The 26369-nt window shown below is 61.6% G+C and overlaps 5 protein-coding genes across 18 annotated transcripts in view; 4 read left to right on the top strand and 1 right to left on the bottom strand.

Moving 5' to 3' along the window:
- Positions 1-264: 264 nt before the first annotated feature.
- Positions 265-4560, top strand: SNX12 (sorting nexin 12). The gene is made up of 4 exons (XM_084534039.1): positions 265-482; positions 1906-2001; positions 2212-2336; positions 2827-4560. Exons 1-4 carry the CDS (start codon positions 318-320, stop codon positions 2927-2929), a joined length of 489 nt encoding a protein of 162 aa, XP_084390165.1. The 5' UTR covers positions 265-317; the 3' UTR covers positions 2930-4560.
- A 4964-nt stretch (positions 4561-9524) lies between these two features.
- SLC7A3 (solute carrier family 7 member 3) lies at positions 9525-16452 on the top strand. 3 transcript variants are annotated; one of them, XM_084534492.1, is made up of 12 exons: positions 9525-9701; positions 11277-11684; positions 11878-12036; positions 12118-12301; positions 12437-12549; positions 13236-13458; positions 13653-13792; positions 13874-13976; positions 14225-14436; positions 14879-15045; positions 15266-15374; positions 15614-16452. In XM_084534492.1, the coding sequence occupies exons 2-12, from the start codon at positions 11315-11317 to the stop codon at positions 15742-15744; spliced, it is 1911 nt and encodes a 636-aa protein (XP_084390618.1). In that variant the 5' UTR covers positions 9525-9701; positions 11277-11314; the 3' UTR covers positions 15745-16452. The 3 variants fall into 3 exon arrangements, with proteins under 3 accessions (XP_084390618.1, XP_084390619.1, XP_084390620.1); XM_084534493.1 differs by lacking the exon at positions 9525-9701 and adding an exon at positions 9784-10366; XM_084534494.1 differs by lacking the exon at positions 9525-9701 and adding an exon at positions 10411-11154.
- A 142-nt stretch (positions 16453-16594) lies between these two features.
- LOC311443888 (serine protease 23-like) lies at positions 16595-22881 on the top strand. 6 transcript variants are annotated; one of them, XR_014697555.1, is made up of 5 exons: positions 17680-18361; positions 18612-18653; positions 19104-20004; positions 20220-20391; positions 20640-22881. XR_014697555.1 is itself a non-coding variant. In XM_084534497.1 (4 exons), the coding sequence occupies exons 1-4, from the start codon at positions 17694-17696 to the stop codon at positions 20307-20309; spliced, it is 1701 nt and encodes a 566-aa protein (XP_084390623.1). In that variant the 5' UTR covers positions 17680-17693; the 3' UTR covers positions 20310-22881. The 6 variants fall into 6 exon arrangements, 5 of the variants coding, with proteins under 5 accessions (XP_084390624.1, XP_084390625.1, XP_084390623.1 ...); XM_084534497.1 differs by having other exon boundaries at positions 20220-22881; XM_084534498.1 differs by lacking the exon at positions 17680-18361 and adding an exon at positions 16595-17286 and having other exon boundaries at positions 19104-22881.
- On the bottom strand, positions 22450-25169 carry LOC311443889 (nuclear cap-binding protein subunit 2). 3 transcript variants are annotated; one of them, XM_084534502.1, is made up of 4 exons: positions 24963-25169; positions 24653-24829; positions 23851-23989; positions 22450-23211 (listed from the first exon to the last, which is right to left on the bottom strand). In XM_084534502.1, exons 2-4 carry the CDS (start codon positions 24700-24702, stop codon positions 23113-23115), a joined length of 288 nt encoding a protein of 95 aa, XP_084390628.1. In that variant the 5' UTR covers positions 24703-24829; positions 24963-25169; the 3' UTR covers positions 22450-23112. The 3 variants fall into 3 exon arrangements, with proteins under 3 accessions (XP_084390628.1, XP_084390626.1, XP_084390627.1); XM_084534500.1 differs by having other exon boundaries at positions 23851-24032; positions 24546-24834; positions 24963-25096; XM_084534501.1 differs by having other exon boundaries at positions 24653-24834; positions 24963-25096.
- Positions 25048-26369, top strand: part of TEX11 (testis expressed 11) — a gene marked incomplete at its 5' end in the record, with an annotated part of 31697 nt that continues 30375 nt past the window's right edge. For 4 of the 5 annotated variants that reach the window (XR_014697554.1, XM_084534490.1, XM_084534488.1 and 1 more), the window contains one exon: positions 25048-25554. Coding sequence is in view for 4 of the 5 variants with exons in the window: in XM_084534490.1 (XP_084390616.1) it covers positions 25048-25554 (507 nt within the window). The remainder of the gene's footprint in view (positions 25555-26369) is intronic. The other variant, XM_084534489.1, reaches the window with a different exon arrangement.

The following is a 26369-nucleotide window of genomic DNA, read 5'->3' as shown; positions in this document are numbered from 1 at the left end:
CGCTGCGCGGGGAACCGGCGAGCGTGTTATCTCCATGCAGATTCCGGGGCCGCGGTGCGGGGCTGCCCCGCGCCATGAATAGCTATAAACGGGCGGTGGGTGGCGGCCCGGGAATCTGAATAACCACCGCGTTATGCTGGCAACCTACGGGCGGCAGGCCGCTATGCGCGGGCGGGGCGGCGGAGCCCGCGGCCCGGGACCATGGATAAGGGCGGATTTATGCAGGCGGCCTATGGGCGGCGGGGCGCAGTGCGCGGGCGGGGCCGCGCGGGCTGCGGCAGGGAGCGGGCCGAGGAGGAGGCTGAGGCGGCTCCACCATGTCGGAGGCGGCGGTGGCCGACACCCGGCGCCTGAACGCCAAGCCGCAGGACCTGACGGACGCGTACGGGCCGCCCAGCAACTTCCTGGAGATCGACATCTTCAACCCGCAGACCGTGGGCATGGGCCGCGCCAGATACACCAGCTACGAGCTCCGCATGAGGGTGCGGCCCCCGCCGGGCGGCGGGCACCGGGCCGGGGACAAGGCCCCGGGGAGGGCCGGGGGCAAGGGGAGGGCCTGGGGGGGGGGGGTCCCGGAGCCTCGTCAGGGGCTCGCCCGGCCTCAAGGTCAGCGAGGAGGGGCCGTGGGGGCCTCCTGGGGGTGTGGGGGGGGTTATGGGGGGGTTATGGGGGGGTTATGGGGGGTGGGGGTGCCGGCCCGGCCCCTGCGCCTCTCCCCTCACACAGCCCCGGGGGGTTGCAGGCCGCGGCTGTGCTCTTGGGTAGGTCCTGGGACGTGTGGGCAGGGCCGTCTGCTCAGCCCTGGGTGTGGACTCGGTCGATTTACCCAAATTTTGTGGTTCTGGGGAGTGCGGGGCAGGTGGAACGCCCGGCCGGGCTCAGCTGGTGAGCCCTCTGAGGTATCTGACAGCTGAGCAAGTGAAACTGAGCGTCCCCCGAAGAGAAACTTGCTTGCAGTGGCTGTCATGGTGCTGGCACAGGCCTGTGCTCGCAGCATGATTTATAACTGCTGAGTCTCCGCTGCCTTACGGAAGAATTGGGTGTTTACTTTTCTTTCTGTCCTGATTCTTGGTCCCCACCAGCCTGTTGGCAGATGGCGGTGAGAACCTCGTAGTCTCACTGAAACCAGCTCTTGTGGACAGACTCTGAAGGCAGACAGCTTTATTTTGCAGATCTGACCCTGAACATAGTCAGCTGTGTTGCAGTGGTACCTGCATATGTCTGGGGGCTGTGTGTCAGGCTGTGCTGCCTTAGTCCCCTTCGTGTTTCAGAGTATCTCAGTACTGCAGAGATAAAGTCCCTGTAGCTGCCAGTCTTTAGACTTTTTGGGAGGAGGAAGGGGAATTGCTGCAAGTTGCTCTGGTGGCACAGGCCCACCAGAAAAAAAGCTGCTCATCCGTTAGGGTGTGACGGTCTGTTGTGCGAGGAGATTGTAGCGCCAGGTCTGGCCTTGGGCAGTCGCAGGGACAAGATTTCATCCCTCAGTTCTTCCATGGAAATGCCGCTGTCGGGTAGGAGGTTCTTCTGCTCTGCAGGCTGCTGTGAAGCTGTCTCGTAGATCACCTCAAAATGGAGTGAACTCGGGAGAAAAAAAAAAAAAATCAGCTTTGTCTGCATTTGTAAGCCCTGGTTTCAGTGTGCGCCCCTGGGTGGGGTGCGTGTTCCTGAAATAGTAACTTGAGGGGGAGGGAATGGCTGGCTCCAAGTAGCCTGGCAAGTGCTTGCTTGATTCTGAAGGGCTTCGGTGCTTGTGCTCTGTCCTGAATAATGAAGCTGGGTGTTCTTGTGATGCCTTCTTCTCTGGGGGCTTGGTTTTCTAAGCGCAGCTTCAGGTTTCAATTGCATGTTGAAACGCTATCTGGCTTCCGAAGCAACCTGCAAATTAACTGCTGCTCTTCGTTACAGACAAACCTCCCGATCTTCAAATTGAAGGAGTCATGTGTGAGGAGAAGATACAGCGACTTTGAATGGCTGAAGAACGAGCTGGAGCGAGACAGTAAGGTGAGGTCCAGCTCAGACCTGCCTGTCCCTGCCAGTGGGTCACATGGGAGCAGTTGTAGCGACAATCTTGCCCAGGAGAGAGGCTGTGGTGGGGCAGCTTCGGGGCTTGATCTCTGGCCGTGTGGTGGTGCTGGAGATGAGTGTGAAATGCTTTAGGATGCCCTCTCACAGGTGGCGCTTCTGCTGACAGGAGTGGTTCTTTGCTTTCAGATTGTAGTGCCACCGCTGCCTGGAAAAGCTTTGAAACGACAGCTTCCCTTCCGAGGAGACGAAGGCATCTTTGAGGAGTCCTTCATCGAGGAGCGGAGACAGGGCCTAGAACAGTTTATTAACAAGTAAGCTTGGTGTCCTGGGCTTGCCGTGTGCCTGCCCTCCCAGCTACTGCTGGCAGAAGAGGGTTGTGGGTTGACCAGGAAGGAGTCTTGATCATGCAAGTGCTGTGCTAAAGGACGGTGCCTGCTGCCAGGTGATGAAACCACAGCTGTGAAGTGAATCCTACCTCCGGTGTAGGTTGTGCTCAATGCTCTGTTCTGAGAGGGAAGCAAAAATTAGCAAAATGGCTGTGTTAGAGACCTGCTGCCTGGGCAGTGTTGGCTCAGGATGTTTGTGATCTGCTGCAGTGCATGCTGTGGGGTGTGTGCTCTGTTTAAGCAGCTGTTCCTGGCCCTGCTGTACTGACCTGCTGACCTTGGCCTGAGCCCAGCAGGGCTGTGCTCGGAGCTGGCTGCCCGTGAATGAGGCCTGCCTTGCTCTCTCCCCACAGAAGTGGGAGTGTGGGGATCTCTGCGGTGCCTTTGCTAACCTCCACATCTGATTTTCTTCCAGAATTGCTGGACACCCACTGGCACAGAACGAGCGCTGCTTACATATGTTCCTGCAAGAGGAGACTATTGATAGGAATTACGTCCCAGGGAAAGTGCGCCAGTAGGAGCACCTGGCACTGTCTTCCTCCATTCCACCCTCCCTCCTGCAAAAATGACATTTATTTTTACACTAAATCTGTCTTCTCTGAACCAGCTTTTCCTCTCTTGAACCTCCCAGTTTGTTCAGTATTTTCCTCTTTTGTAACTGGCAGCAGCTTGTTCTACTGGGCTGTGGTCTTGGCCTAAAGCTATGAAGATTTATGCAAGTGAATGTGTTGTCCCGCACCTAGCGGCAGGTGTGAATAGGTGTGGAGCAGGAACTTGCTTATGGCATTATGGTGTAGGAGCTGCCTCTCTCCCTGTACAGAAAGGTATGAGATGACCTTCACTCCCCTGTCCATGCAGCCCCAAGCATCTCTGCAGGAGACTCTGAAGAATAGCAGTTGTCATGTTGGTCAGTGATTGCATCAGGTATTAGAGTTTTAGTAAGGCTTATCCAAAACAGTGAGTAGGTGCCTGGGTGTGTTGGTCCCTCGTCCACCCCGTTCGCCCTGCATGAAATCCCCATTCTTCACTGTCTGGAAGTGCTGAGACCCAAGACTTACTCTAACCCTGCTCTCAGCCTCCTGCGTACAGACCTGTTTGGTGTATTAGTGTTACTCCCCCTCCTTTCTCGCGTGCTACTGGCAGCTCGGGGGGTTTCCACGCCGTGCGCTCTCCCGATGCTCCGCGAGAGCGGTTTGGTGCGTGGAAGCTGGGCTAGCCCGGGCTGTCGCAGCGTGAGCTGCGGTGCCACGGCCCAGGCTTTAAAAACGCCACAGCCAGCTCTGCTGCGGGCTGCTGCCCTGGTGTTTCCAGCAGCACCCGGTTCAGCTGAGCTGCGCTGACCTTATCCCGTGCCCCAGCTGCGGAGGGGAGGGGAAGGAAGGGAAGGGACCGGCCTGGCCGAGGAGCAGGAGGAGGCCGGGGGCTGTTGCAGCTGCAGGAGGAGCCTGGTGCGAAGCGAGGGTGGCACCACCTCTCCAGAAAGGGACGGCAGAAAGTTTGCTGGGTCAGTCCTGGGCTAGAGGCTTGTGCGTGGAGCAGGGTTAAGGACTGATAGGTTTTGTTTGTGTTCTGTTTTTTTTTTTCTCTCCGATGAGCTAGGTGGTCACTAATGTGGAAGGGAAGGCACAAGGCTGGTCAGGGAACCGTCCAGAGCTCGGGAGAGACCACGAGGCTGTGACTTGCTGCACCAGAGCCGTCCTTTGGAGACCCCTCTGGCTGTCACAGCTGCATCGAGCAAGGCTTGGCCTCTGCTCGGGGAGCTCCTCGGGTCAACCCTCGGTCACTTTGTGGCAGCGTGGTTGAGCCTTTCTCGGGGCACAGGCCTGCGGTGGCTGACCTCCCGTCCCTGCCAGGCTTCCTGCCCAGCACATCCCCCAAGATCTCTGTCACCTCTCCTGGGCTTTCTGCTGAGGACCTGGTGCTCGTGGGCGAGAGCTGGATCTGAGAGACGAGGACGAGTTGCTGAAACCGGGAGGGAGCTGCTCCGGGGGCCGGCGGAGGCGGCTGTCCCCTGTCCCCCCGCCAGCCCCCGCTTGGGGTGGGCTCCCCTCGTCCCGCGTGTCCCGCTGCGGGGCTGCCTCCGCGCGGCTGTCCCCCCCCGTCCAGTGTAACCTCCGGGTCCGTTCGCATTAAACCACTGTGAAGCCGAGTCTCTGCCTCGTCCTGTGGGCTCAGGGAGGGTGGGCTGGGGAGGGCCGGGCTGGGGGTATGGACACAACTGGGGCCGGACTCCTCTCGGCAGAAGGCCCGGCAGCTCGGGTCAGCTTGGATGCAGCGAGCAGGGCCGGGCTCTTCCCCAGAAGCCACCGCCAGGCCCGTCACCTCCACACCCATCACCGCGCCACTGTGCCCCTCGCTGCCCCCTGGGGCGACCCCCGGGGAGCCGCAGCCCCCCTCTCGCCTTGACTGGCTGCAGGGCCGCCTGCTGTAGGGGCCAGGAGCCCCCCAGGGCTGACCGGGACCGGGAGCCGCTGCAGCGAGGCTCCCCCCGCTCCCAGGTAAGCCCTGGCCGGAGAGAGCCCGGCTCCGGGCACCGCGGGCTCCTCGCCCCGTGCCCGATGCTCTGTGTGTCCCCCAGGCACGAAGCTGAAGCCGGGTGCCAAGCCCAAGCTGCAGCGTGCCGGTGGGGCTCCATTTGCCATACCCAGACCTGTCCCCCGGGACAAGGAGATGGAAAGTAAGCGGGCAGGGGTGCTGGGGGGGGATTCAGCTCCTGGAAGGGAGCAGGGGAAGGCCTGGGCTGCAGCATGGAGAGGGGTCGGGGAGTGGGGAGTGCCTGGAAGCATCCCAGGGGATGCGCTCGTGCTGCGAGCGGTGCCTGGCCTCCCACCCACGCGCACCGGTGACCTTGGGGTCTCTCCCCGTGGTCTATCCAGCTGCTGTCAGGGCTGCGGGTCACAGACAGCCCTCCAAGGGGCCTTCTACAGCAATCCCTGCCATGGCTTCTCGCTCCCGGCCGCGGCTGCCAGGAAAAGTGGCTTCCCTCAAGCTCTTACCTAGGTAAGGGGGAGCCTGGCAGAAGCCCTCTGGGCTCCAGAGCTGTGGAGGAGGAGAGCTGGAGGCCTGGGGAGGACGCTCAGCGCTCAGCAGCAGAGTCCAAGGCTGATCCTGAGGAAAGGACAGGAGGGGGCGGTGTGTGCCTAGGCTCAGAGGAAGGGCAGTGAAACGCAGAGCAAGCAGCGAGGCTGCACCAAGTCCCTTTCCCTGGAGAGGCACCCAGACGGAGCCCGAGCAGCCCTGGTGCTCTGGTTCACCTGCGGAGCAGGGAGCGGCCCCGGCTGCTAGCAGGGCTCTGATGCTTTTTGTTTTGGTTTCCTGTGCCCTACTTCAGGATCGACTACCCAGGAGCTGAAGGAAAATGCTGAGAGCACAGACGGGCTGCGTGCAGCATGGGCTGGGTGGGCAGGATGGAGGCCTGGTCCCGCACGAGCGCAGCCCTTCGCTCAGCCTTTCCTGGCTCCAGGCCGAAGTGCTCAAGGCCAGCTGAAAAAAGAGTGTCCTGGGAGCACGCCCCAGTGGGAGGTGTTTGCGCTTCTGCATCGAGTTTTGTCAGGTTTTGTGTTTGGCTTGGGGTGAGTGGTAGGAAACGGGCAGCCTCCCGGGGCGGCTGCGTGCAGGGGAGTGCCGCTCTTGCTGCAGAGCCCTACCTGACCCTAACCTCCCGGGGATGCTGTGTGGGTGCGCTGCCTCCCTGTGCTGCCCAGCCCCAAATTGGGAGCCGATTCTCCCTGCAGAGGGCAGAACTTGCTCGAGGGAGCCTGAGAGAGGCCTTCAAGCCCTTCCCGCAGCTCCCAGCTGCTGCCGGCCTGCTGCTCCTTATCCGGACAGCGCTGTGCCCTGGCTGGGAAGGGCTGCTGGCTGTGGCAGTTACGTTGCTGGTGAAAACACGGCTCCTTTTGCAGGCAAGGCTCTGGGCTGCGGGGAGGCAAACCCCTGCTGAGCAGGTGAGAGCCAGCGGTGGCCTGGGTGCGCACCGGGGCTTGGGCCAGAGGTGGGAGGAGGTGGTTTTGCCTTGGGGCTGCCAATTTCTGAGCTGGCACCCGAGCCGTCCCGGCCTTTCCTTGGTGTTTACACAAGCCCTTGTGCGCTTGCTGCATGGCTTTCCGTCCTCCCCGGTGCTCAGGGGACTCCAGGCTTCTGGTCAGTTAGTTTTTTAAGGACGTTTTGCAAGATTTACAACCCTCGTGGCTGTTACCATTGTCGCTGTTATACCTCCTGACGTTTTGGACGCATCCCAGTACGGGGTCAGGAGAGCCTGTGCTGGGGGTGGCCCGTGGGTCACTGCACCCCACTGACACCCTGCCCTCGCCAGTCGGCAGGTGATCGGCTGTCCCAGAAGCTGGAGTGTTTGCAGAAGCAGCTGGAGCTACTGAAGGGCAAGCTTGGTACGTGGGGCTGCCTGCTCTGGGGCTGGAGAGCTGCAGCACAGCTGGCTCTCTCCGTGCTTGCGCCAGGAGCCCAGGGCCTGCATCTCCGTGGGGAGGGGGCTGGCTTCTTGTCGGGGGGTAGAGCAGGACCCCAGTCGCTGCCCCAAAGGGTCTGAGGGCAGGTCAGGACAAAGCTCGTGGCCTTCCCCGTGGGGCAGGTGCTGAGTGCTGGGAGCAGCAGGGCTGTGAAGCTGCTCTTCTTCCCCAGGAATCCGTCCAGAAGATGCAGCAGTGGACGAGAACGGTGTCGTGGGGAGAGGCTGACAGCGTGGGGACGGACACAACAGCGACTTGCCCAGGCACCTCAGCTGCTGGGCCAGTGATACTTGTGGGGCACTTGAACCCCACATATTTTATTTCCTTGTATTTGAAATAAACTTTTATTTCTTTTCTCAGCGCTGCTCCCTGTCTGCTGGCAGGGGGTCAGCGCCCTGTGCTGCCTGGTCTGCTGCACGCAGGGAGGAGGTGGGTGGTGCTGCTCTGACCCTGGGGAATCCTTTCTGGAGAACCTGAAGCTTCTAAGCAGGATGTTTGGACGTGCTGGTGACAGCCGTGGTGGTGGCAGGCGGCTGCATGGGGAGGTTTCTGCCTTAACCTTCGTGCTGCGAGTGGGAAGAGCCAGCACTTGCTGATTGCATGTTTGGCTCCTACAGCTCTTTGCTGCTTCTTACCAGTTTAACCGGTGGCTTGCTTGCAGGGCATGGAAGCAACATGTGGGGGCTCTGTTCTTCCCCGTCCCTGCCTGCCAGTGCTGGAAGCGCTGCTTGCAAGCCCTGCCATGCTGCTGTCTGTCTGTGGTAGGTTGATGTGGGTGCCTTGTCCAACTGCCTCGCGTCAGGGTGAGGCCCTGGTTAAGTCCTGCTTTATGCTGGCAGTGCCCCAGGGCTGGGCCGGGCAGGCTGGCGTGCTCCTGCTCCCCTCTTATCTCAGGCTGGCCTTTTTGGCCACCCTTGGGTGCCGCAGGCAGCCTGTGCCCCTTCTGGGGTGGCTGCGAGTTCCTGGGGCAGCTGTTTGGGGACGCTCCATCACGGAGCTCTGCTCGTGAAAGGGGATGAGGCTCCACGGGCTGGTTCAGCTCTGCTTCTGCAGGGCTTTTGGCCCCTTTCTGGCCTGGAGCTACCTCCTCCCCATGCCTCCGTGTAGCGCTGGCTGCGTGCACCCTGCTGCTGCCTGCCTTCCTGCTGCTCCTGTTGGGACGTGTGCTTGGCCGCCCCCAGCCCTTGGCACCCGTGCTGCCGGGTGAGGGCCCTGTGTTAGCCGGGGGGGCGAGGACGGGGTGCTGTGACGATGAACACGGAGCTGCGTGGGAGGTCTGGGAGCTGGGGGTGGCTTTGTCCTGCTCCGTGCCCGCTGCTGCTCCCTGTCCCGCAGCATCCTCCGGGGGGCTGCTGGAAGATGGTTTCTGGGAATGGGCGAGTCGCGGTGTCACCACCCACCACGCCACTGCTCCGGGCACTTCAGCTTCTGCTTGGCAGGGCTGGGCATTTCCCCCAGCGCGTCCCTGCCTTGCGGCACCCTGGGGTGCCCCGGACCTGCCCTGCAGTGGCGCAACTGCCCACGCACCGCGGGGCCTTGGCCTGGCCCAGCCGGGTCCCTGCCGGCAACCCGAGCAGTAGCAGAAGCGTCTGGGGCGCTAACAGCGAGGCCGTGGGGGATTTCGGCATCTTGATCTTGAGCTCGCTTCCTTGCTGGCGGGGAGCTGCGGCGGGGAGGGGAGAGGAAGGGGCGTTGCTGGGACACGGTTCATTCATCTGCGAGGGAAGGGAGTGAGCGCGGTGTTTGCATCATGGCCTGGCAGCCGCGCGCACAGGATGCCGCCGCCGCGCCGTTTCCATTGCCTTGAGCTCGTCATTTTTCTGAGCGCGCCTTTTTTGTCTTCCGGCCCTTGTGCGTGCGAGCGCCGGGGCGAGGTGGGCGGGCAGGCAGGCACCCCCGCGGGGCCCTGCCCGGCACTCCTGCCCGCTCTGCTGCCAGCAGCTCCCACCTGGGAGCCTCCCGTCCTGGAGCCAGGCTCGCCTGCGCTGCCGGCACCCGGGCAGGGAGAGGCTGGCTCGCATCCCAGCACCGCTCCCGAGCGAGGCAGCAGCACCAGATTGCATCAGGAGCCAGGTTTTGGGAGCCAGCGTGTGCCTCGCTCCCGACACCCGGCCCTTCCACGAGGGGAAAGCGCGTTAGTGCCCGGCATTTCTTCCCAGAGGGGATCCCCGTGGCGCAGAGCCGCCTGTTGCTGTCGGAGTTTCTCCACTGATCAGACAGCCGGGAGGGGAGCAGCGTGCTGCCAAGTGGGACCTGCTGCCCGCGCAGCACGTGGCGGCAGCTCCCCACGACGTGCCCTCGGCCGAGCTCTGCCCGTGCTCCCGTGCCCCACGGCAGGGTTGGCCTCCCCGTGCCGCCCCTGCCCGCTGTGCCCGTGTCCAGCTGCGTGCCAGCCCTCGCCAAGCCCCGCAGCGGCCAGGCTGTGCCCGGCTGTGCCCTGCTGCCACGTTTGGGCTCTGGGAGACCTCAGCCTCTGGCAGCTCGGCCTTTCCCAGGGCAGGCACGGCCCCCGCTGCTCCGGGCGTTTGATCTCCCTTTGGTTTTGGCTACTGAGGCTGGAGAGCTCCTGGGGGGGATGGGGAGGACGAGCCGGACCCGGCCATCGCAGCGCTGCCGCTTAGGATTTTTTTTTTTTTTTTTTTTTTAATTCCCTCTCAATCTGGGGGTTGGGCTGGGCCATCCGGCGGGCGGAGCCGGTCCGCCCCCCCCCTGTTGCTCCTGGGCGGCAGTCCCGGGGCGAGCGGAGCGGGAGCGAGCCGGGCAGAGCCGGACCACGCTGAGCCCAACCGAGCCGAGCCCAACCCAGCCCAACCGAGCCGAGCCGCCGGTGAGTTCGCGGCGGGCGCCGCCGCCGGGCCGGGCGCAGCCTGGCGCAACCGGTGCCGCGCTTGCATCAGCCACCGGCAACACGTGCTGCCGGTACCGGCGGCCGCCCGGGGACGCGGAGCCGCTGTGGAGGCGGCTCCGGGACGGGGCTGCCCCACCGGGAGCCTCCCGGTGCCGCTGGCGTGCGCTGCTCTGCCCCGGCCGCCCTCGGCCCCGTGCGCGCTGCCGGGAGCGTGGCGGCGGGGCTGGGCGCGGGCCGCCTGCTCCGGGCCCGGGGCTCGGGGCTCGGGGCTCGGGGCTCGGGGCTCGGTGCTCGCCCCGTTCAGCGCCGAGCTGGCGGCTGCCCCGAGCCGTCCTGCCCCGAGCTCCGGCTCCGGGCTGCTCCGGGGGGGAGCGGGGCTCCCGCCGTGCCCGCGCCTTGCGGGGCTGGTTTCGGGCGTGGGGAACCCGCGGGGACGTCCCGGAGGCGGCTCGGACGTGGCCCCGGGGAGGGTGCCAGCGCTGGGGCACTTGTGCCATCGGAGCTGGCCCGGTCCCGAGCGCGGCTGCCTCGTTGGGTAAGGCTGGGAGCGGCACCCGGCAGTTCCGGAGGAGCTTTCATCAGCCCCGGGCTGGCCGGGGGCTCACGGGGAAGCAGCTGAGCTGGTGGCGACCGACGCAACGCCGGTAATCCCCGGCGGGGAGCGGCTCACGGGGTCCTGCTCGCGTGTGCCTGGGCTGGTCCCTGCCGTGGGACATCGCCGCCGAAGTGCGGTGCGTGGCTCAGGCAGGAGGAGGGAACAGCTGGCACCAAGCAGGCGCTGGTGGGCATCGGGAGCCGCTTTCCTAGCGCCTTCTCTCGCTCTGTGCCCGTTGCCCACCCTGTGGGGTGCTCCTGTGCCTGAGCGTTTGGGGATGGTGGCGGTGGGGAGCAGCACCTTTAGGGGCAAAGCCCGCTGTGAGCACGCAAGGGCTGTCCGCGCACGAGGGTTGTGTGCTGGGGACTGCGAGCCCTGCCTGCTGCCTGCCTGGCCGTGCATCCCCGCCGAGGGTGCAGTGCAGATGCTGGGAGGAATCTCCGAGTGACTCAGCCCAGCACGCCGAAGCCTCGGCTGGAGGAATGCTTTGTTTCCCTGCCATCGCCTCTGCGCACGCCCACGCGCCAGGCCGGGAGGATGCACCAGCAGTCAAGTTTGGGCTGAGGGATCTCTGGGCTGCCAAATCGGTGGGGAGTTGCTCAGAGACAGTGGGCAAGCTCTGGGACGTGCCCAGAGCCCCGGGGCATGGACCACACAGTGTTTGTCTAAGCAGTCTATTTCCCAGCACGGACTCGCTGGGTTTGTCTCCGGCTTGCTCTCCTGCCCCTGGGGACTGGCGTGGGAGCTGTGCAGGGAGGGTGTGCGCAGCCCCACACCACGACGGGGGAACCAAACGGCCTCTGCCTCGCCAGCGTGGCTGGGGCTCGGTGCTGACAGGTCAGAGCTACAGCTCCTCCAGGCTGCTGGTGGCACCGCCGCCTGCCCTGCTCCTGCTGCCTCTGGCCTCGGCTCCACGCAGGACTCTGAGCTTCACGCTCCTACGGTGGCTTCTCTTGCAGGGTTTTCGAGCAGCTGAGCACCACCTGCGGAGGACGAGATGTTTGGGGGAAAAATGAGCAGTGTTGGGAAGAAGCTGATCCGCCGGCGCGTGGTGGATCTGAGCTCCGAGGAGACGCGTTTCGCTCGCTGCCTCTCCACGCTGGACCTCATAGCCCTGGGGGTGGGCAGCACGCTGGGGGCTGGCGTGTACGTGCTGGCCGGGGAAGTGGCCAAGGATAGGGCTGGTCCCTCCATCGTCCTCTGCTTCCTGGTGGCTGCACTCTCCTCAGTACTGGCTGGGCTCTGCTACGCAGAGTTTGGGGCCCGCGTCCCCAAGACTGGCTCTGCCTACCTCTACAGCTACGTGACAGTCGGCGAGATCTGGGCTTTCACGACCGGCTGGAACCTCATCCTGTCCTACGTGATAGGTACGTGGCGCTGCCGGATGGGCACGGGAAGCGTGCCGGCACTGTGCCGATGCAGCCCCAGCACACGGTGCTTGGAGGAGCACGGGAGCAGGGTGCGGGACGGGTGCTTTGGGGCTCAGCAAGAGCTGGTGTCGGGGTGGGGGACCGGTGCTGCCACATGCCAGGACCAACGTGCGGCTTTGCCGTCGGCCAGGTACAGCCAGCGTGGCCCGAGCCTGGAGCGCAGCGTTTGACAACATCATTGGCAACCACATCTCCACCTTCTTCATGAACAAGACCACGGTACATGTGCCAGGGGTGCTGGCCGAGCGCCCGGACTTCTTTGCACTGATCCTGATCGCGCTGCTTACTGGTGAGTGTGCGGGACTGGCCCCGCGGCCCCGGGGGTGACACGGTGCAGGCGTGTCCCCCGCTCACACCCTCTGTCCCACAGCGCTGCTGGCCTTCGGCGTCAGCGAGTCCGCTCTGGTGAACAAAATCTTCACGGCGGTGAACCTGCTGGTGCTGGGCTTCGTCATCATCGCCGGCTTCATCAAGGGCAACATCAAGAACTGGCAGCTCACGGAGGAGGACTACCGCAACCTCGTGTACCCAGACGTGCCAAATGAGGAGACCAGGTGAGGAGGGCAGAGGGTCCGGCCGGCCGGTGCGCAGCACAGGGCTGGTACCACACCGTACCCTGGAGCACGGTGTGTGCCGGAGGGGGCCGCGCACCCCGCCGCAGCCTCACCTGCTCTGCTTCTTTCTTCCAGAATAAAAGACTTTGGATCCGGAGGGTTCGTCCCCTTTAAGCTGGAAGGGATCCTGACTGGTGCCGCCACGTGTTTCTATGCCTTCGTGGGGTTCGACTGCATCGCCACCACAGGTAGTGCCCCTAGTGAGGCTCCCTCCGTGAGCTGCTGCCAGCGGCTTGTGGGGAGGGAGCACAGCGCTCGCTCCTGGCTGTGGGAAATGGCTCATCCTGCTGCTGTGGCAACTCCATCCCCAGCTGCACCAGCACAAAAGGCCTGGAATCGGGGCTCCCTGTGAGGCATGGTGAGAGCAGGGCTGCTCCCCACCTGCCTGGGCAGCTGCGGGGCTGCAGGGAGCCTTTCAGCTGCAGAGACGAGGCTGCAGCCATGCTGGGAATTGCCGGTGCTCGTGCTCATTTCACAGCCTCAAGCAATGTTCTTTTAAATGACTGAGTTCACGTAGAACCATCTCGGTGGCGTGCAGGGAGCCCTCTTAATTTCCCCTCATTCCTCCAGGAATCTACTTAGCGGGTTGCTGGTACAGACTGTTCTGCCCAGCCTCCTGGCCCACGGGGCTGCCTGGAGCAGCCGCCTCCTGCACCGACCGCGGAGCCCCTCGCCGGGGAGTGCGGTGCCGCAAGGAGCACATCTGTGCAAAGCTCAGGGCAGGGGGCAGCACGGCTGCCTTACTAACCCCATGCTTATGTGTAGGATCTGGGTACAGCAGGGAGCTGGAGCTGCAGGCGGGGGCAGAGGGCTGGGCATGGCTGCGTGGAGTGGGGACGGATGGGGACAGACGCTGCCTCTTCCCTCCGTGCAGGGGAGGAAGCCAGGAACCCGCAGCGCTCCATCCCCATCGGCATCATCGTGTCCCTGCTCATCTGCTTCGTGGCCTATTTCGGGGTGTCTGCGGCACTCACCCTCATGGTGCCCTACTTCCTTCTGGACAAGGGGAGCCCGCTGCCCGAGGCTTTCAAGGCAGTGGGCTGGGAGCCCGCCCGTTATGCCGTCGCCGTCGGCTCGCTCTGCGCGCTCTCCACCAGGTAGGACCAGCCCCATCCGTGGTGCCGCCTGCCCCACCGCAGGGCTGGGGGCACGTGTCCCAGCTGAGCCCTGTGCAGCTCCTGTCCTGCTCCCAGCACAAGTTGGTCCTTTCCTGCCCTGGATGGTGGCTGCAGACGGCTCGGCTTGTCTGGCCACCACCCGGCGAGCCCTGAGCTGTCTCTCCCCACGGCAGCTTGCTGGGCTCCATGTTTCCCATGCCCCGTGTGATCTACGCCATGGCAGAAGACGGGCTGCTCTTCAAGTTCCTCTCCAGCATCAACAGCCGCACAAAGACTCCTCTTTCGGCCACTATCACCTCCGGGCTCCTCGCAGGTAAGGTTTCTGGTGGCCACTTTGTGCTCAGTCCCCCCCTGCAGCCCAGGGCTGCGCTCATGCTGCCCGTCCTCGTTGCAGCGGTGATGGCCTTCCTGCTCGAGCTGAAAGACCTGGTGGACCTCATGTCGATCGGCACACTGCTGGCCTACTCCCTGGTCGCCGTGTGCGTGCTCATCCTCCGGTGGGTGCCTCCTCTCCTGCTGGGTCTCGCCTTGGGGTGGATGCTCCTCGCTGGCCTCGCAGCCAGCCCGGGGTTTGTGGCCACAGCTGAAGCCCGTGAGCTGGAGGCTGGGTGGTGCCTCCAGGCACATCCGTGGGGCTGCTGGCAGCGCAGGAGGGGTACAGAGGGTGCTGTTGTGTCCCTGGGCTGGGAATATCCCTGGGCTCCGCTCCAGCTTGCGCAGCACTGAGCAGGTCCCGTCTGCACAGGTACCAATCTGGGCAGCTGAACTCCCCGAAGGCCGTGGAGATGCTGGAGCTGAACGGGAATGAGGAGGAGAGGGTTGTCATGAACCCAAGCGTCCCTGCCATGGGCACCAAGGAAATAGAGAAGCCGTCCCTGACGACACTCTTCAACCCGCCCTCAGACACCCCCACAGCGCTCTCGGGGCGCATCGTCTACACCTGCGTCTGCGTCATCGGTGAGTGAGTGGGAGGCAGCGGCTGTTGCTCCTGGCCTGCCCTGTCCTGCCACGAGGCCGGGCTTGCTGGCTCCTTGCTGGGGAGCAGCACTGCCCCAGGGCGTGTTGGTGTGTCCCTGCAGACCTGGGAAGGGACCTGAGAGTGCTCAGGCTCGGCTGGTGATCCGTGCATCAATGGTTTCATTGTGCAGGCAGAACCGGGCAGCTTAGCAAGCTCTGTGTAGGTGTTGGAGCTGGGTTTGAGCCCAGCTGAGCACAGGCTTCCCTCGGCTTACCAGGCTGGAGAGTTCCTCCTGGTAAAGTGCTGAGGCTTTGGGGAGGATGTTGGGTGATCTGTCCGTGACCAAGAGGAGGTGGTGGCTCAGCCCTGCAGCCCGGGGAGTTGCCAGGGAGTTGTACAGCCACGCGCTGTGCAGCACACCGACTGCCTTCTCTCTTGCAGCCATCCTAATCACAATCATCTGCGTGGTCCTGAGCCTCAAGGTGGATGCGCTGAAGGAGGCCAACGTGGGCTGGATCTCAGCCCTGGTGCTGCTCGCGGTGGCTCTGCTCGTTCCCACCATCATCATCTGGAGGCAGCCGCAGAGCAACGCACGGTTGAACTTCAAAGTGAGTGCAGCCTCTGGGAGCTTGTTGTCTCCATCCCTCTGGACCCGAGGCTGGTGCAGGGCTTGCTGCTGGGCTTCCACCATCCAGAAATGCCCAGGGCCTGGAGCCACAGCCCTGTGAGGCGCAGCCCCTGGAGTGGAAGCACCCAGGTGGCAGAGCACCTTTAGCCCCAGCTGGGTCCCTCGGGCACGGCTGATGTGGCACCTCTTGCCCCTTGCAGGTACCTTTCCTCCCACTCCTGCCGCTCGTCAGCATCTTCGTTAACATCCTGCTGATGGTGCAGCTGAGTGCCGGCACCTGGGCGCGATTTGCCGTCTGGATGGCCGTGGGTAGGTGTCCTGGAGGGGAGCGCGGTGCTTGCATGGCGCGGGGTCTGCCCTCTGCTCCAGCAGGGTGGCCTCGTGTCCGCTGGATTTGGAGAGGAGCCTGTGTGTGCTGGGCAGCCTGCCGGGTGGCCTGGGCGGTGTGATCCTGGTGTTCTGGCTTCTGCCCGTCAGCAGGGCCTCCCTGGAGAGGCCGTTACGCTGGCAGCCCGCTACCGTGCATCTCACTGTAGCATCTCTTGCAGGTTTTCTGATTTACTTCGGCTACGGCATTCGGAACAGCGTGGAAGGGAAGAATGCGGAGCCCCGTGCCGTGGCCGAGAAGCCTCTGCACCCCCCCGAGCAGGACCTCAGCCCCAGGGCCACCGCGGTCTGAGGGAAGCGGCGACCGCGATCGACACCGGTACTCGGAGGACTCTGCCAGTATTCCTGCGCTGGGACAGGGCTGCAACCCGCACAGGCATCCCCCAGCCCGTGGGGAGCGAGCCCAGAGCCCCGCGGAGCCGGGCCGTGCGCTGCCCTTTCCCCTCGCGGAGCAGAGGTTGGGGAGCCGAGGCCCCGGGCCGGGTGGGCGAGCTGGTGGCCCGGGGCTGCTCCCTGCAATCCCCCCCCCGCCGAGGGGCAGCGACACCGGCACGGCCCTGCCACCGTGGAAGCTGCTGTCAGAAGTGCTGCTTTGCCTTCCCACGAGAGGCCCGTGTGGTGGTACAGCTTTATTCGTCCTGCCTGTCCCTGTGGCCGTGGTCACCTCCTCTCTGTGTTTCCCACGTGCCGGCTGTGTAGGCGCAGTTGTGGCCGTGCCCGGAGCCGTGCGGGGAGGCTGCAAGCGGCTTGTCCTGGCACTGCCGGCGCCCTGGGGCTCTCCAGCAGCACAGGGCTCAGCCGCCTGAGGCCCCGCTCCAGTTTCGTGCCCCACGCTGAGCCCTGTGCCGCCGGAGCCACGCCGCTAGGTGTGAGCATCTGGCTCAGTCGCCTGCGAAGATATCAGCAGTAGAGACGTGTCAGTGTCCGTACTCGTCTGCCTTTGTACGATTGGTGTTTTAATGTCAATTTTTATACCTATTAAACTCTAAGTGTTTTTTAACCGCTTTGCTCTCTTGGCCCGGCTGCGTCTTGCTTTAATGCCCGTGCTCTGCAGCCTGAGCTGGGGCTTGAGAAGGAGCAGAGCAGGGCAGGACCGCGTGCCCCGCTGGGCCGGCTGCCAGGCACTGCCGGCACAGAGCAGGGCTTGGCCACAGCCGGAGGGATGGGAGAGAGACCCACGCTCATGGCCAAACCTCCCACGTTAGCTGGGAAATAGGCAGCAGTGCCCCAGGGTGGCCCAGCCCCGTGCTTCTGGTGCCTGGGTGCAGGACAGCAGCCTGCCGTGGCCTTGCCCTGCATGGCGTGGGAGCGTGCCAGCAGGTCCCGGGGCACGGGCTGCGGTGCAGACCTTGCAGATGTCCCCCAGAGGCTCCAGCACTGGCCTGCGGAGGAAGCGGGGCCAGGAGGTGGGCTGCATCCATGTGAGAAGATGATTTCCCAGATTCTGGTCTGGTCTAAATCAGCCCTGACAGATTATTTTGCGAAATAAACTAATTTAGGGCAGATGGATCTTGCGTGGATTTGGCATCTCTCCTTGTTTACTGGCAGCCGAGCAGGGTCAGCGCACGGTCAGCAGCGAGGGCCCCACACCATCGGCTCTGCTTGGCCCCGGGGCTGCAGCTGCAAGCCCTGCCCCAGGGCTCGGTGGGGAGGAGAAGGGGCTGCCCGGCCCCACGGCACCCCCCGGGCTGTGTGCTGTGCCTGTAGCCCCACGCGTGTCCCTGAGCACGGCCGTGCCTACGTCCCCGTGTCTGTGCAGGGCAGCACCCATCGTAGCTGCCCCAGGAGCAGGTGCCAGCCCCATCCTCCCCGTGCCGGTGCCAGCTGGGTGCAGGTAGGTGCCTCCCATCCCTGCGGGGCTGGGTTGGACCCGGGGTGGCAGCCTGGACTCCTGTGCCAGCCCCAGGGCAGCACCTCTGCCTTCTACCTGTTATCGGTCTCACAGGCTCCACGTGTTGGCTGGGGAGGTGGATAATGAGGCTCCGGAGTGGTGTGGGCTCAAGGGAGGTGCCTGCACCGCTGCCACCGCCTGAACTGCTGCCTCAGCAGCCTGCAGGTGGTTCCTTGAGGTGCTGCGATGGGGACGCAGTGCTCTGAGGATGCTCGTGAAGTGACAGACCTCAGCTCCCAGGTGTTAGGGGCTGCAGGGTGGGCTTTCCCCTTCCCTGTGAGCCCGAAAGGGCAGTCCTCTGCTTGGAAAACGCAGCAAAAAGCAGCACCCTGGAGCCTGGCGCTGCCACCATGAGCCCGGGCCCTGCATGCAGCCACCCGTGGATGTTTGTTCCTTTGCGTGGGGCCTTTCTGCTCCGTGGGGAGGCTCTGCCCAGCTGGGAGAGCACCAGAGGGAACCAAGCGAGGCTGAAGCTGCTCCCCTGCGAGTGCCTCCAGCTCTGCTGCTGCTGTGTGGGTGCCAGGCAGGCTGGGCACACACGTGGGCAGGGGAGCCAAGGGCTGGCTCATGCCTTGGCGCCGTCTCCGCAAAGCCCTCGCTGGCTGCTGTGCCGAGGGGGGGCACTCAGGCAGGACCCCACCACCTCCCCATCGCCATCCCCTGGGTTTCAGAGGCAGCCCGAGGGTCGCCGTGCCCTGGCTGCTTTTGGCCTGAGCCACACAGAGGGGCAGGTGGCTGGGGCAGCGTCCCGGCAAAGGCTCACGGGACGTGCTCGTGGCTGCAGCACCGAGGGGTCGGGGTGCGGAGAGCTCGTGGCTCTCAGCCTCCCTCCGTGGCTCCACCCCTCATTCCCCTGCGACTTTCATAACCCAGCGCGCTGCCACGTGTCCGGCGCAGACCCCGGCTGCCTCGGGGGGACACGGGGCTGTCCCGGCGGAGGCGTCGGAGCTGCTCTCCCTGTGCTCCAGCTGCTTGTCGGGGAAGAGCCTCTGCGGTCAGCCAAGGGGAGCCCATCTCGGTACGCGTGCCGAGGAGGATGGAGGTGGAGGGCTGAGCTGCTGCACACAGCTGGGGTTGGAGAACCTGCCCCACAAACAGCTCCCCTGCGAGAAAAGGGGTGGCCTGGTGCACAGAGAAGTAATGGCAGATTGGGTACAGTAATCCATTGTGGGGTTAAACCAGGCTGTCCTGTCCTCACTGCTCCGTGACACCAAATTCTTCAGCTCAGGTCTAGCCCTGGAGTCACCGCACCTTTCTCTTCCCTGTAGGAGCAGCGGGACAGAGCTGTCGTCTCCCTCTGCAGTCAGCAGGTACCGTCACACCCTCCTCCTCCTCCTTCTCCCCGCGGGTGATGGGTGGTGGAGCCGGGCTGCTGCCGGGTGGGACACGTCCCACCGGTGGGGCTCGAGCCCTGGAATCCCGGGAATCCACCCCGGGGCAGGCGGGATTTCTGGCGTGACGGAGGAAACTCATCTGCTCGTGATATTGCTGCAGCAGCGCTCGGTCGCGCTGCTGGGCCTCGCCATCCAAAAGAGCTGCAGGAGATCAAAGGCTGGGTTAGATTTCCATCTCTGGTTACTCACTCAGCTGCAGGCAGGTCCCGACCCCTTTCTGCTTTCCGTGGCAGCTGCTTAAGCACGCGCTCCCCGGTAGCTGGCACAGGGCCACGTGCAGCCGATAATCCCCCGGCCGCGAGCCGCAGCAGGTGGCTGGTGCTGTAAGCAGGCAGGCTTCATGGTCCCCTCGCTTTGCCTCCGCAGGTCTGGCAGGATGACTGGCTGCCGGGTGATTGCCCTCCTCCTGCTGTCCTTCCTTCCCGGCGCTGCAGCTGGAGGCCTGCTTCCTGCCCTCGTTCCCCGGTCCACCCTGCAGCTCGGCAGAGCCCGCTTCTCGGCGCGGCCCGTCCTGGAGCTGACGACGCGCTGCGACGACACATGCGCCCGGCGGGAGGCTGCCTTGGCCCCCCAGGATTTTCAGGAGCACCTTTCTTACGAGACCCTGTACGCCAACGGCACCCGCACCCTCACCACGGTGGAGCTGAGCCCCCGGGGGGGCAGCACGGAGAAGAGGCAGCAGAGGTGGCGCAGGCGGCGCAAGCGGCAGATTTACGGCACGGACGGGCGGTTCTCCATCAGCGGGCCCCACTTCTTGCTGGACTTCCCCTTCTCCGCCACCGTCAAGATCTCCACGGGGTGCACGGGGGTGCTCGTGTCCGAGCGGCACGTCCTCACAGCTGCCCACTGCATCCACGATGGCAAAGACTACGTGAAGGGGGCCAGGAAGATGAAGGTGGGCTTCCTGACGCCGCTGCAGGGCGCTGGCAACAGGACGGGGCCGGGGGGGCTGGCGATGCGCTGGGCTCGCGTGCGGCGCACGCAGGTGCCCAAGGGTTGGATTCGGAGCCCCAACTCGGTCAGCATGGACTACGACTACGCCCTGCTGGAGCTGCGCAGGCCACACCAGCGCCCCTACATGAAGCTGGCGGTGGCTCCAGCGGCGGAGGAGATGGCTGGGAAGAGGATTCATTTTTCGGGGTTTGACAGCGACCGGCCGGGCGAGCTGGTCTACCGATTCTGCGGGGTAGAGGACGAGACGGCACACCTCATCTACCAGCACTGCGATGCCCGGCCCGGTGCCTCCGGCTCTGGGGTGTACAGCAAGGTGTGGGACCCCGTCCGGCACAAGTGGGAGAGGAAGGTGGTCGGGGTCTTCTCCGGGCACCAGTGGCTCGAGGTAGCCGGGGAGCAGCATGACTATAACGTTGCTGTTCGCCTGACGGCTCCGAAGTTTGCTCAAATTTGTTACTGGATCAAAGGGGCCTATAAAAGCTGCCAGAACGAGTAACTGCAGCCTTCCTTTTCCCCTCCCCAGTGCAGAAGGCTTTGAGCGTGGTGTTACAGAGCGAATGCACGGCTGAGGAGCATGAGGAGGAGCAGCATCTCCTGCCAACACTGCTGCACCACTGAACTTCATTCTGTTCTCTGTCCTGGAGGAACGAGGTCCCCGCAGATCACAAGGGATCCAGCGGAGACTCACTAGGCCTGAAGGGTGCGTAAGCTCCTTTGGTTGGTGCTGGTGGGAACTCGGCATCGGGTTCTTTGCACAAAGAGCTCGGCTGGCAGTCAGGACCAGCGGCCTCTGCCTCGAGCCGTTAACCACTTGGAGGCAGCCACAGGCCTGTGCTCAGCTGCACCGAGTTTCTCTTGGGTCTCACCAGGTCTCTGTTTGTGGGCTGGCACTGCCCAGCTTGGCACTGCCCCAGCTCCGTGAGGACAAAGGATTTTTTCTTCTAACAGCGTCTTTGTGTGCCGATGAAAGGTGCCTGAAAAGGAACCCTGGAGCCAGAGGCTTCTGGGCACACTGTCAGCAAGGAGCCCGGCCAGGACAGGAGGGGCTGCTCCAGCCTGCTGGTGGAAGCAGCACGTGACGGCACGCTTGGAAAGGAAACCTCTTCCAACCCCCTGCAGCGTGGTGCCACGTGGGTACCGCCACGCCACAGCACAGGCTGAGATCTGAGAGCGCCCATTTACTTGTAAACCTTCTCATCTCTCTTTGGTTCTCTTTGGGATGCCTTTAGGAGGAAGGGACCCTGGCATTTACTGCAGCTGTAGTATTTGAGGTGGATTATTTTATGCAAATACGTGTATTTGAATAAAAGGCAGCACAAATCTCTTTGCAAAGGTTACGTTGAAAGGAGAGCGGTGCGCAACTTGCCAGCCCTGCTTTGGGACTTGTGAAAGCATGGCAGTGCTCTCCCTTCAGAGCAAAGCCAGCAGGACAGGCGGAGCTGGGCAGAGCTGAAACTGCAGGATCTTGCAGAAATAGGGACAGAAATGCCTCCCACAGTCATAACCCAGGCACCTGACCAAACAGCTTCCCACATGCTCTGTCAGATCCACAGGAATGATACGTCCAACAGGCCCTACCAGGCTCTCCCAGGAGCAAAGCAAGAGTTTGTTTTATGTTTCCCTACCTCATATACACAAGATTCTGTTGCTAATCCAAGTTTCATGGCAGATTTCCCTCCCTGTCTTCCTCACAGATTCCCTTTTGCTTGCTGTGTTTGCCCAAGCAATTCTTCTATGTAATCCATAACCTCCAGAAGGGACTTTGTGCTGATGCTGCTTTGCCAGGCTGGACAGATGACAAAGTGAGCTTGTTTTTTGCTCTTGTGTCAACGTCCCCTCCTTTTCACTGTATGTCAGGGCAGCCTGCATCGCAGGCTTGTCAACTCTGTCATTCCTTAGGTCTGCTGAGGTCTAAATGTGCAGTTCCTTCAAGATCCGTGACAGTTTTACTGATGCAGCAACCTGACTTGCAAAACAAGCAGGTAGGAGACATTTCAACAAATTAAATGCTACACCCGCTCCCACTCAGTTCTAACATAAGTGTTAAAATAATTGAAATTGTATGCCTGGTCTGCACATGTGCTCAGCAGAACAGTATTCATTATCTTGGATGAGACAGAGCATGAAAAATCCCAATTACACATTACTGGAGAGGGAGCAGCTGCTATTATTTTCATCACACTAAACCAATTTACAGTCACAATTTAACTTGTCCAGCGGCATTGCCTACCCTGGCTGGAGGTGCTTAGGGACAGATCAGTAGGTGTTGTAATCTCTTCTGCTCTCTTGTCTGGACCCTACAAACAGCTTAATAGTGTTAGCCATGCTCTTCTTAAATGGGGAAGAAAGCACTGGGGGGAGGTTGTTAACAACAAACAGAAGGAAGGGAGTTCCTTCCATTCTTAAGTGCACATTGGACCTTTATATTGCTTCCTACACACCTCAGGTCGTGGAACAGGTATCAGGACAGTGAAAGTTTTCCTGGAATCTGCTCACGTGAAACATAAAGGTTTGTCTTATTCAGAGCAGCTGCATGCTTTATAAGCTACTTCCTTCTGGTGTCAGCCACCAGCTATTGCAAAAACAGAAGAGGAAAAGCCAGCAGCAAGAGGGAAGCCAAGAGAAATACAGTGAGACTTGCGCCCTCTTTTAGCATCCATCTTAGTGTATGCAAGTGACAGCAATTTTAAAATACCAACAGACGTTCCCCCCAGTTCTTGTCACAGAGCTAACAGTTTTGATGCACAAACTGCAACAGTTACAGGACTCACTGTTTATTTAAAAAATTGAAAGAAACTTTTAACAAAACCACGCCGAACAGTGAGGATCAGAAAAGCCAGGCAGCACTGGGGGCATCATAAAGAGAAAGGCTCTGCAGGCCCTGACCAACCCAAGGGCTAGATGTGCAGGCAAGCACCTCCAAGTGGACAGTTAGACCTCGCTGCGCTTCTCTCATCCAAACAGTGACACTGCTTTGTTAGCAGAGGAGGTTGTAAATTAGAAATTTGCAACTCTCCTGCATCCCCACAAGGTGCCCTGGCACCTGGAGGGCACCAGTGGTGGCACATTTTTAAGAAGTTCCATCTGAGAGCAACCGCAGCTGCAGTCCCTACTTGGAGGAAGCCACCTGCTTAGCTGCAACATGAAGAGTACGTCATAGCACGAGGTGTTGCCATGCTGCATTTCTTCTTACCCAGAATCCTGCAGAGCTGTCCATTTGTTTCCCTCGTTGCCCTGCATCAGCACAGAACATCTTCTCTAGCCCAGAAGGAAGGGGGAATGAACACATGTATATCCACAGTCTAAGGAGGGTCACCTTTTGTTGGAACTTGGATCTCACTCCCTACCCCAATCCAAAATGCGAGAACAGGGCTAGCTCTGGAAGGACAGAACCCTCTACGAGCTAGGACCTATGAGGCAATTAATAGACTGCAGGCTGATGATTTGCCTTCTGCATCTGAATAATCTTGCCAAAGCCACCTCTTCCCACATCGTAGTCTGTCCGGTACTCATCTCGCACCTGGGGCACAGCAATGACACAAGTATTAGCATCCTGCACTGCTCGTATCCTTCGGAATCATCACTCTCTTCCTGCTCAGCTGGTGGAGAACTGAAGTTCAGATTAGAAGCACTTTGACCCATTTGAAATCTCTTCAAATAATCCACCAAAAAAGTGATGGTGGTGCAAATGACATGAGAATATGTCTGATGGCTGAGGTCCTTTTAGATAATGGCAAAGATAATGCCAAAATATTTTAATGCAAGGCTTTGCCCCCAGAACATTTACTTCCCTTCCCCCCCCCCCCAAAAAAAAAAAAAGTCTGCAAAGGAAACGTACCTTCACACAGGACAAACTGCTGGCTCCTGAGATTGGCCTGACAGATGTGCTGCCCCTCTCCTTTCAAATTCTACACCATTTTAAGAGTACTAGTATGGAATAGTGAAAATTCTACTTGTACTGTCAGGAACTTTAGAGCCTTAGTTTTACTTCTAGCTGCTAATAGCAGGGTAGCATCAGTTACCAAAATCACCCGGAGTAGCTGTACTTCATTATCAGGTCCTTATCGCCTACACTGTGTTCTACAGGAGACAAAACAAGAAAAGCTCTACACTGTCTTAGGGGGACCCGACTCAAGGTCTGAACTGGTATTGCTTTTACCTGTCCTCCAGTCTTTCCTCTTCCATACTGCCGGCCCTCCTTAAACCCTGCATCCCAGTCTGTTCGAACGATGCGGTCATCTAGTCGCGTGCCGTTGATAAATCGCATTGCGTGTTCAGCGTCTGCTCTCGTGTAGTATCTGAGACACACTCTAAGGAAAACTGCATGTGCTGTTTTGTTGGCTGCAGGGAAAACAAAAGAGAACTACTGCATTTGAGAGGCAGAAGAGCCCTGCCTTCCAGGTTTTCCTACTGTGCCTACTCTTTTCTCTGGGACCAAACAACTGCAGTCATGTAAAACCAAGCTGAAAACAGCTCCCACTCCTTCCTAAGGTTCTGAACTTTAATGATAGTACCTGTACAGGCAAGAAATAGCTTTGGATCACTTATATCACAAGCAAATAAAACAAACACGTTAAAGCCTTGCTACGGGCAAGAAATCTGTATGACGCCTTCTTCTACCACGCGAAACTTGACTAAACGTGAGCAGGAGGCGCAGGCCTCGCGGGAGAGCTCTGCAGAGACAGCTCACGGGGCAACTTGTACGAGCGTGCACCCCGTGCTGGGGAGCAGCGCCACGGACCGCTCTGCGAGGCCCTTTAGGTGCGAAGTGAAGGCGAGAGGGCGAACTGAGGGCAAACACGAGCCCTTAGCATTGGCCATGAGTGAGATGGGCCCCGTGCTAGTTCCACCTACACAGGTTGGGGGGAAGGAAGGGAAACGAATGCCCGGCAGCGGGCACTGGCGTGGGGTGGCAGAGCTGTCTGTGGCAGGCCGCGAGCAGGAGGGCGCGGGAAGGATACTCGACGAAGCAGAAGCCGCAGGGCGTCTTCTTGATCTTGTCCAGCCCCATGACGATGCGCTTGACGTCGCCGCACTTGGAGAAGAGCTCCTGGATCTGCTCCTCGGTGGTGTAGAACGACAGGTTGCCCACGTACAGCGTGGAGGAGATCTTCAGGAACTTCTCCTGCAGCTTCTTGCTACCCTGCGGGCACAGCGGGCCGTCAGCGGCCAACGGCCACCGGGTAACGGCCACCGGGCGCCCCGACCCCGCTGCAGGCCCCGTCCCCCTCACCCCCCCCCCCCCCCAGCCGCCCCCGGTCCCGGCCGCACCCGGAAGTGCTGGTCGCGGTAGCGGCTGATCTCGCAGTAGGAGTCGCTGTTGAGGCCGCTGAGCGTGGTGTGCAGCAGCCCCGACATGGCGGCCGTGCCCGCGCCCCCTCCCCTCGCCCCACCGCCACCGCCGCCGCCGCCGCCGCCGGGATCCTTCCAGAACGGCGCCCACCGGCACCGCCTCACGGCCGGCGGGGCCGCCGAGCCTCCCTATTGGCTGCCGCGCCTGTCGATCGGCGGAGGAAGGCGGGGCGGACGCGCCGGACGGCCAATCGCAGCGCGGAGCTGCCCGTTCCTCCGCGGCTGTGGCGGCGTTGCGCATGCGCGGTGCGCAGGGCGGGAGGCGCTGAGGGGCGGCCCTGTCATGGCGGCGCGGCGGGCGGCGGCCGAAGGTGGCAGCGGGAGGGAGGCGGGGGCGGCGCTGCCCTCCCCTCACGGGGCTCTCTCCCCTCACGGTTCGCTCCCCGCCTGTGTTGCAGGGCTGCTCCGGGAGCTGCTGCGGGAGGAGGCGCCGGGCCGCATCGCCGCGCTCACCGAGGAGCTGTTCCGGGCGGCGGGGAGCCTCGGCGGGGAGGCGGGGGCCGAGCCGGAGGTAGGGCCCGGCCCTGCGGCCTGAGGCCTCCCGGCGTTGGGTGTGCTGAGGCGGAACCCGGCTCTGCCGGCCTGGGGATGGAGCAGCCCCGCAACCCGGCAGGAATAAAGCAGAAAAGTGTTAAATAATAAAAAAAGAAAGCGTTAACGGCAGCTCCCGGTGCCCACGCCGCGGGTTTCCACACGAAAACGCAGGTGGCGGAGTGGCGGTGAAGTAAAGCAGGCGTGGGAGCAGCTGAGGGGCTTCCCGACACACTGACTGGGGATAGCGGGTCTGGGAGGGAGAAAAACAAACAAGCACACCTCATAACACCTGCATGGGGAGCCCAGCAGGGTGGGAAGCCTTTTTCCTACATCACACCAGTGAATTAGGGCGCTGCTTATAATAACGATAGGGTTTTTCTTTGTAGGCCGTCTAGAGGACGTTTATGAGGTTGTAAACGACTACTTTAAAAGGTCTTTTTCTAAAATAAATCGATGAGAAATAAGCTAACCTGGAGTAAAAATAAAGCCAGCTGAGGGATTGCCCAAACTTTTCCTCCAAAACTCAATTTTGAAGTGAGATTTAGTTCACAGTGGTTGTCCTCAAAGGAAGACTGATTTTGAAAGTCTTCAATGTGCAACAAAGGGCAGGACAGGTTAGCGTGTGTCAGTACAGAAAATAATCCTAATGCTGTCTATAAAGAAGTACAGGAGCATAAAACTGGTATCCTTTGGTTCTTCCCGTTGGGCTAAATGAGTTTTAAAGAAAGGAGAAATTAATTAGTCGTCTGATCCCTTAAATAAAAGGGTCCATAACATTTTTCCTGGTTATGC

The sequence above is a fragment of the Aythya ferina genome (genome assembly GCF_964211825.1).
Source record: "Aythya ferina genome assembly, chromosome: 13".
NCBI classification, from domain to species: Eukaryota; Metazoa; Chordata; class Aves; order Anseriformes; family Anatidae; genus Aythya; species Aythya ferina.
The sequence above is the reverse complement of the archived record's forward strand: the minus strand, read 5'-3'. Positions and strand labels throughout refer to the sequence as shown.

Bases quoted from the DNA above. Each gene is read 5' to 3' on its own strand.
- LOC311443888 (XM_084534495.1), top strand. From the start codon at position 17,694: ATGAGCCCGGGCCCTGCATGCAGCCACCCGTGGATGTTTGTTCCTTTG. The intron at 18,362-18,611 runs GTACGCGTGCCG...TCTTCCCTGTAG, and splicing joins GCCAAGGGGAGCCCATCTCG to GAGCAGCGGGACAGAGCTGT. The intron at 18,654-19,103 runs GTACCGTCACAC...TTGCCTCCGCAG, and splicing joins TCTCCCTCTGCAGTCAGCAG to GTCTGGCAGGATGACTGGCT.
- LOC311443889 (XM_084534500.1), bottom strand. From the start codon at position 25,049: ATGTCGGGGCTGCTGCACACCACGCTCAGCGGCCTCAACAGCGACTCC. The intron at 24,033-24,545 runs GTAGGTGGAACT...TTTTCCCTGCAG, and splicing joins CTTCCTTCCCCCCAACCTGT to CCAACAAAACAGCACATGCA. The intron at 23,212-23,850 runs GTAAAAGCAATA...GCTGTGCCCCAG, and splicing joins GAGGAAAGACTGGAGGACAG to GTGCGAGATGAGTACCGGAC.
- SNX12 (XM_084534039.1), top strand. From the start codon at position 318: ATGTCGGAGGCGGCGGTGGCCGACACCCGGCGCCTGAACGCCAAGCCG. The intron at 483-1,905 runs GTGCGGCCCCCG...TCTTCGTTACAG, and splicing joins GCTACGAGCTCCGCATGAGG to ACAAACCTCCCGATCTTCAA. The intron at 2,002-2,211 runs GTGAGGTCCAGC...CTTTGCTTTCAG, and splicing joins AGCTGGAGCGAGACAGTAAG to ATTGTAGTGCCACCGCTGCC.
- SLC7A3 (XM_084534492.1), top strand. From the start codon at position 11,315: ATGTTTGGGGGAAAAATGAGCAGTGTTGGGAAGAAGCTGATCCGCCGG. The intron at 12,550-13,235 runs GTAGTGCCCCTA...CCCTCCGTGCAG, and splicing joins CGACTGCATCGCCACCACAG to GGGAGGAAGCCAGGAACCCG. The intron at 13,977-14,224 runs GTGGGTGCCTCC...CCGTCTGCACAG, and splicing joins GTGTGCGTGCTCATCCTCCG to GTACCAATCTGGGCAGCTGA.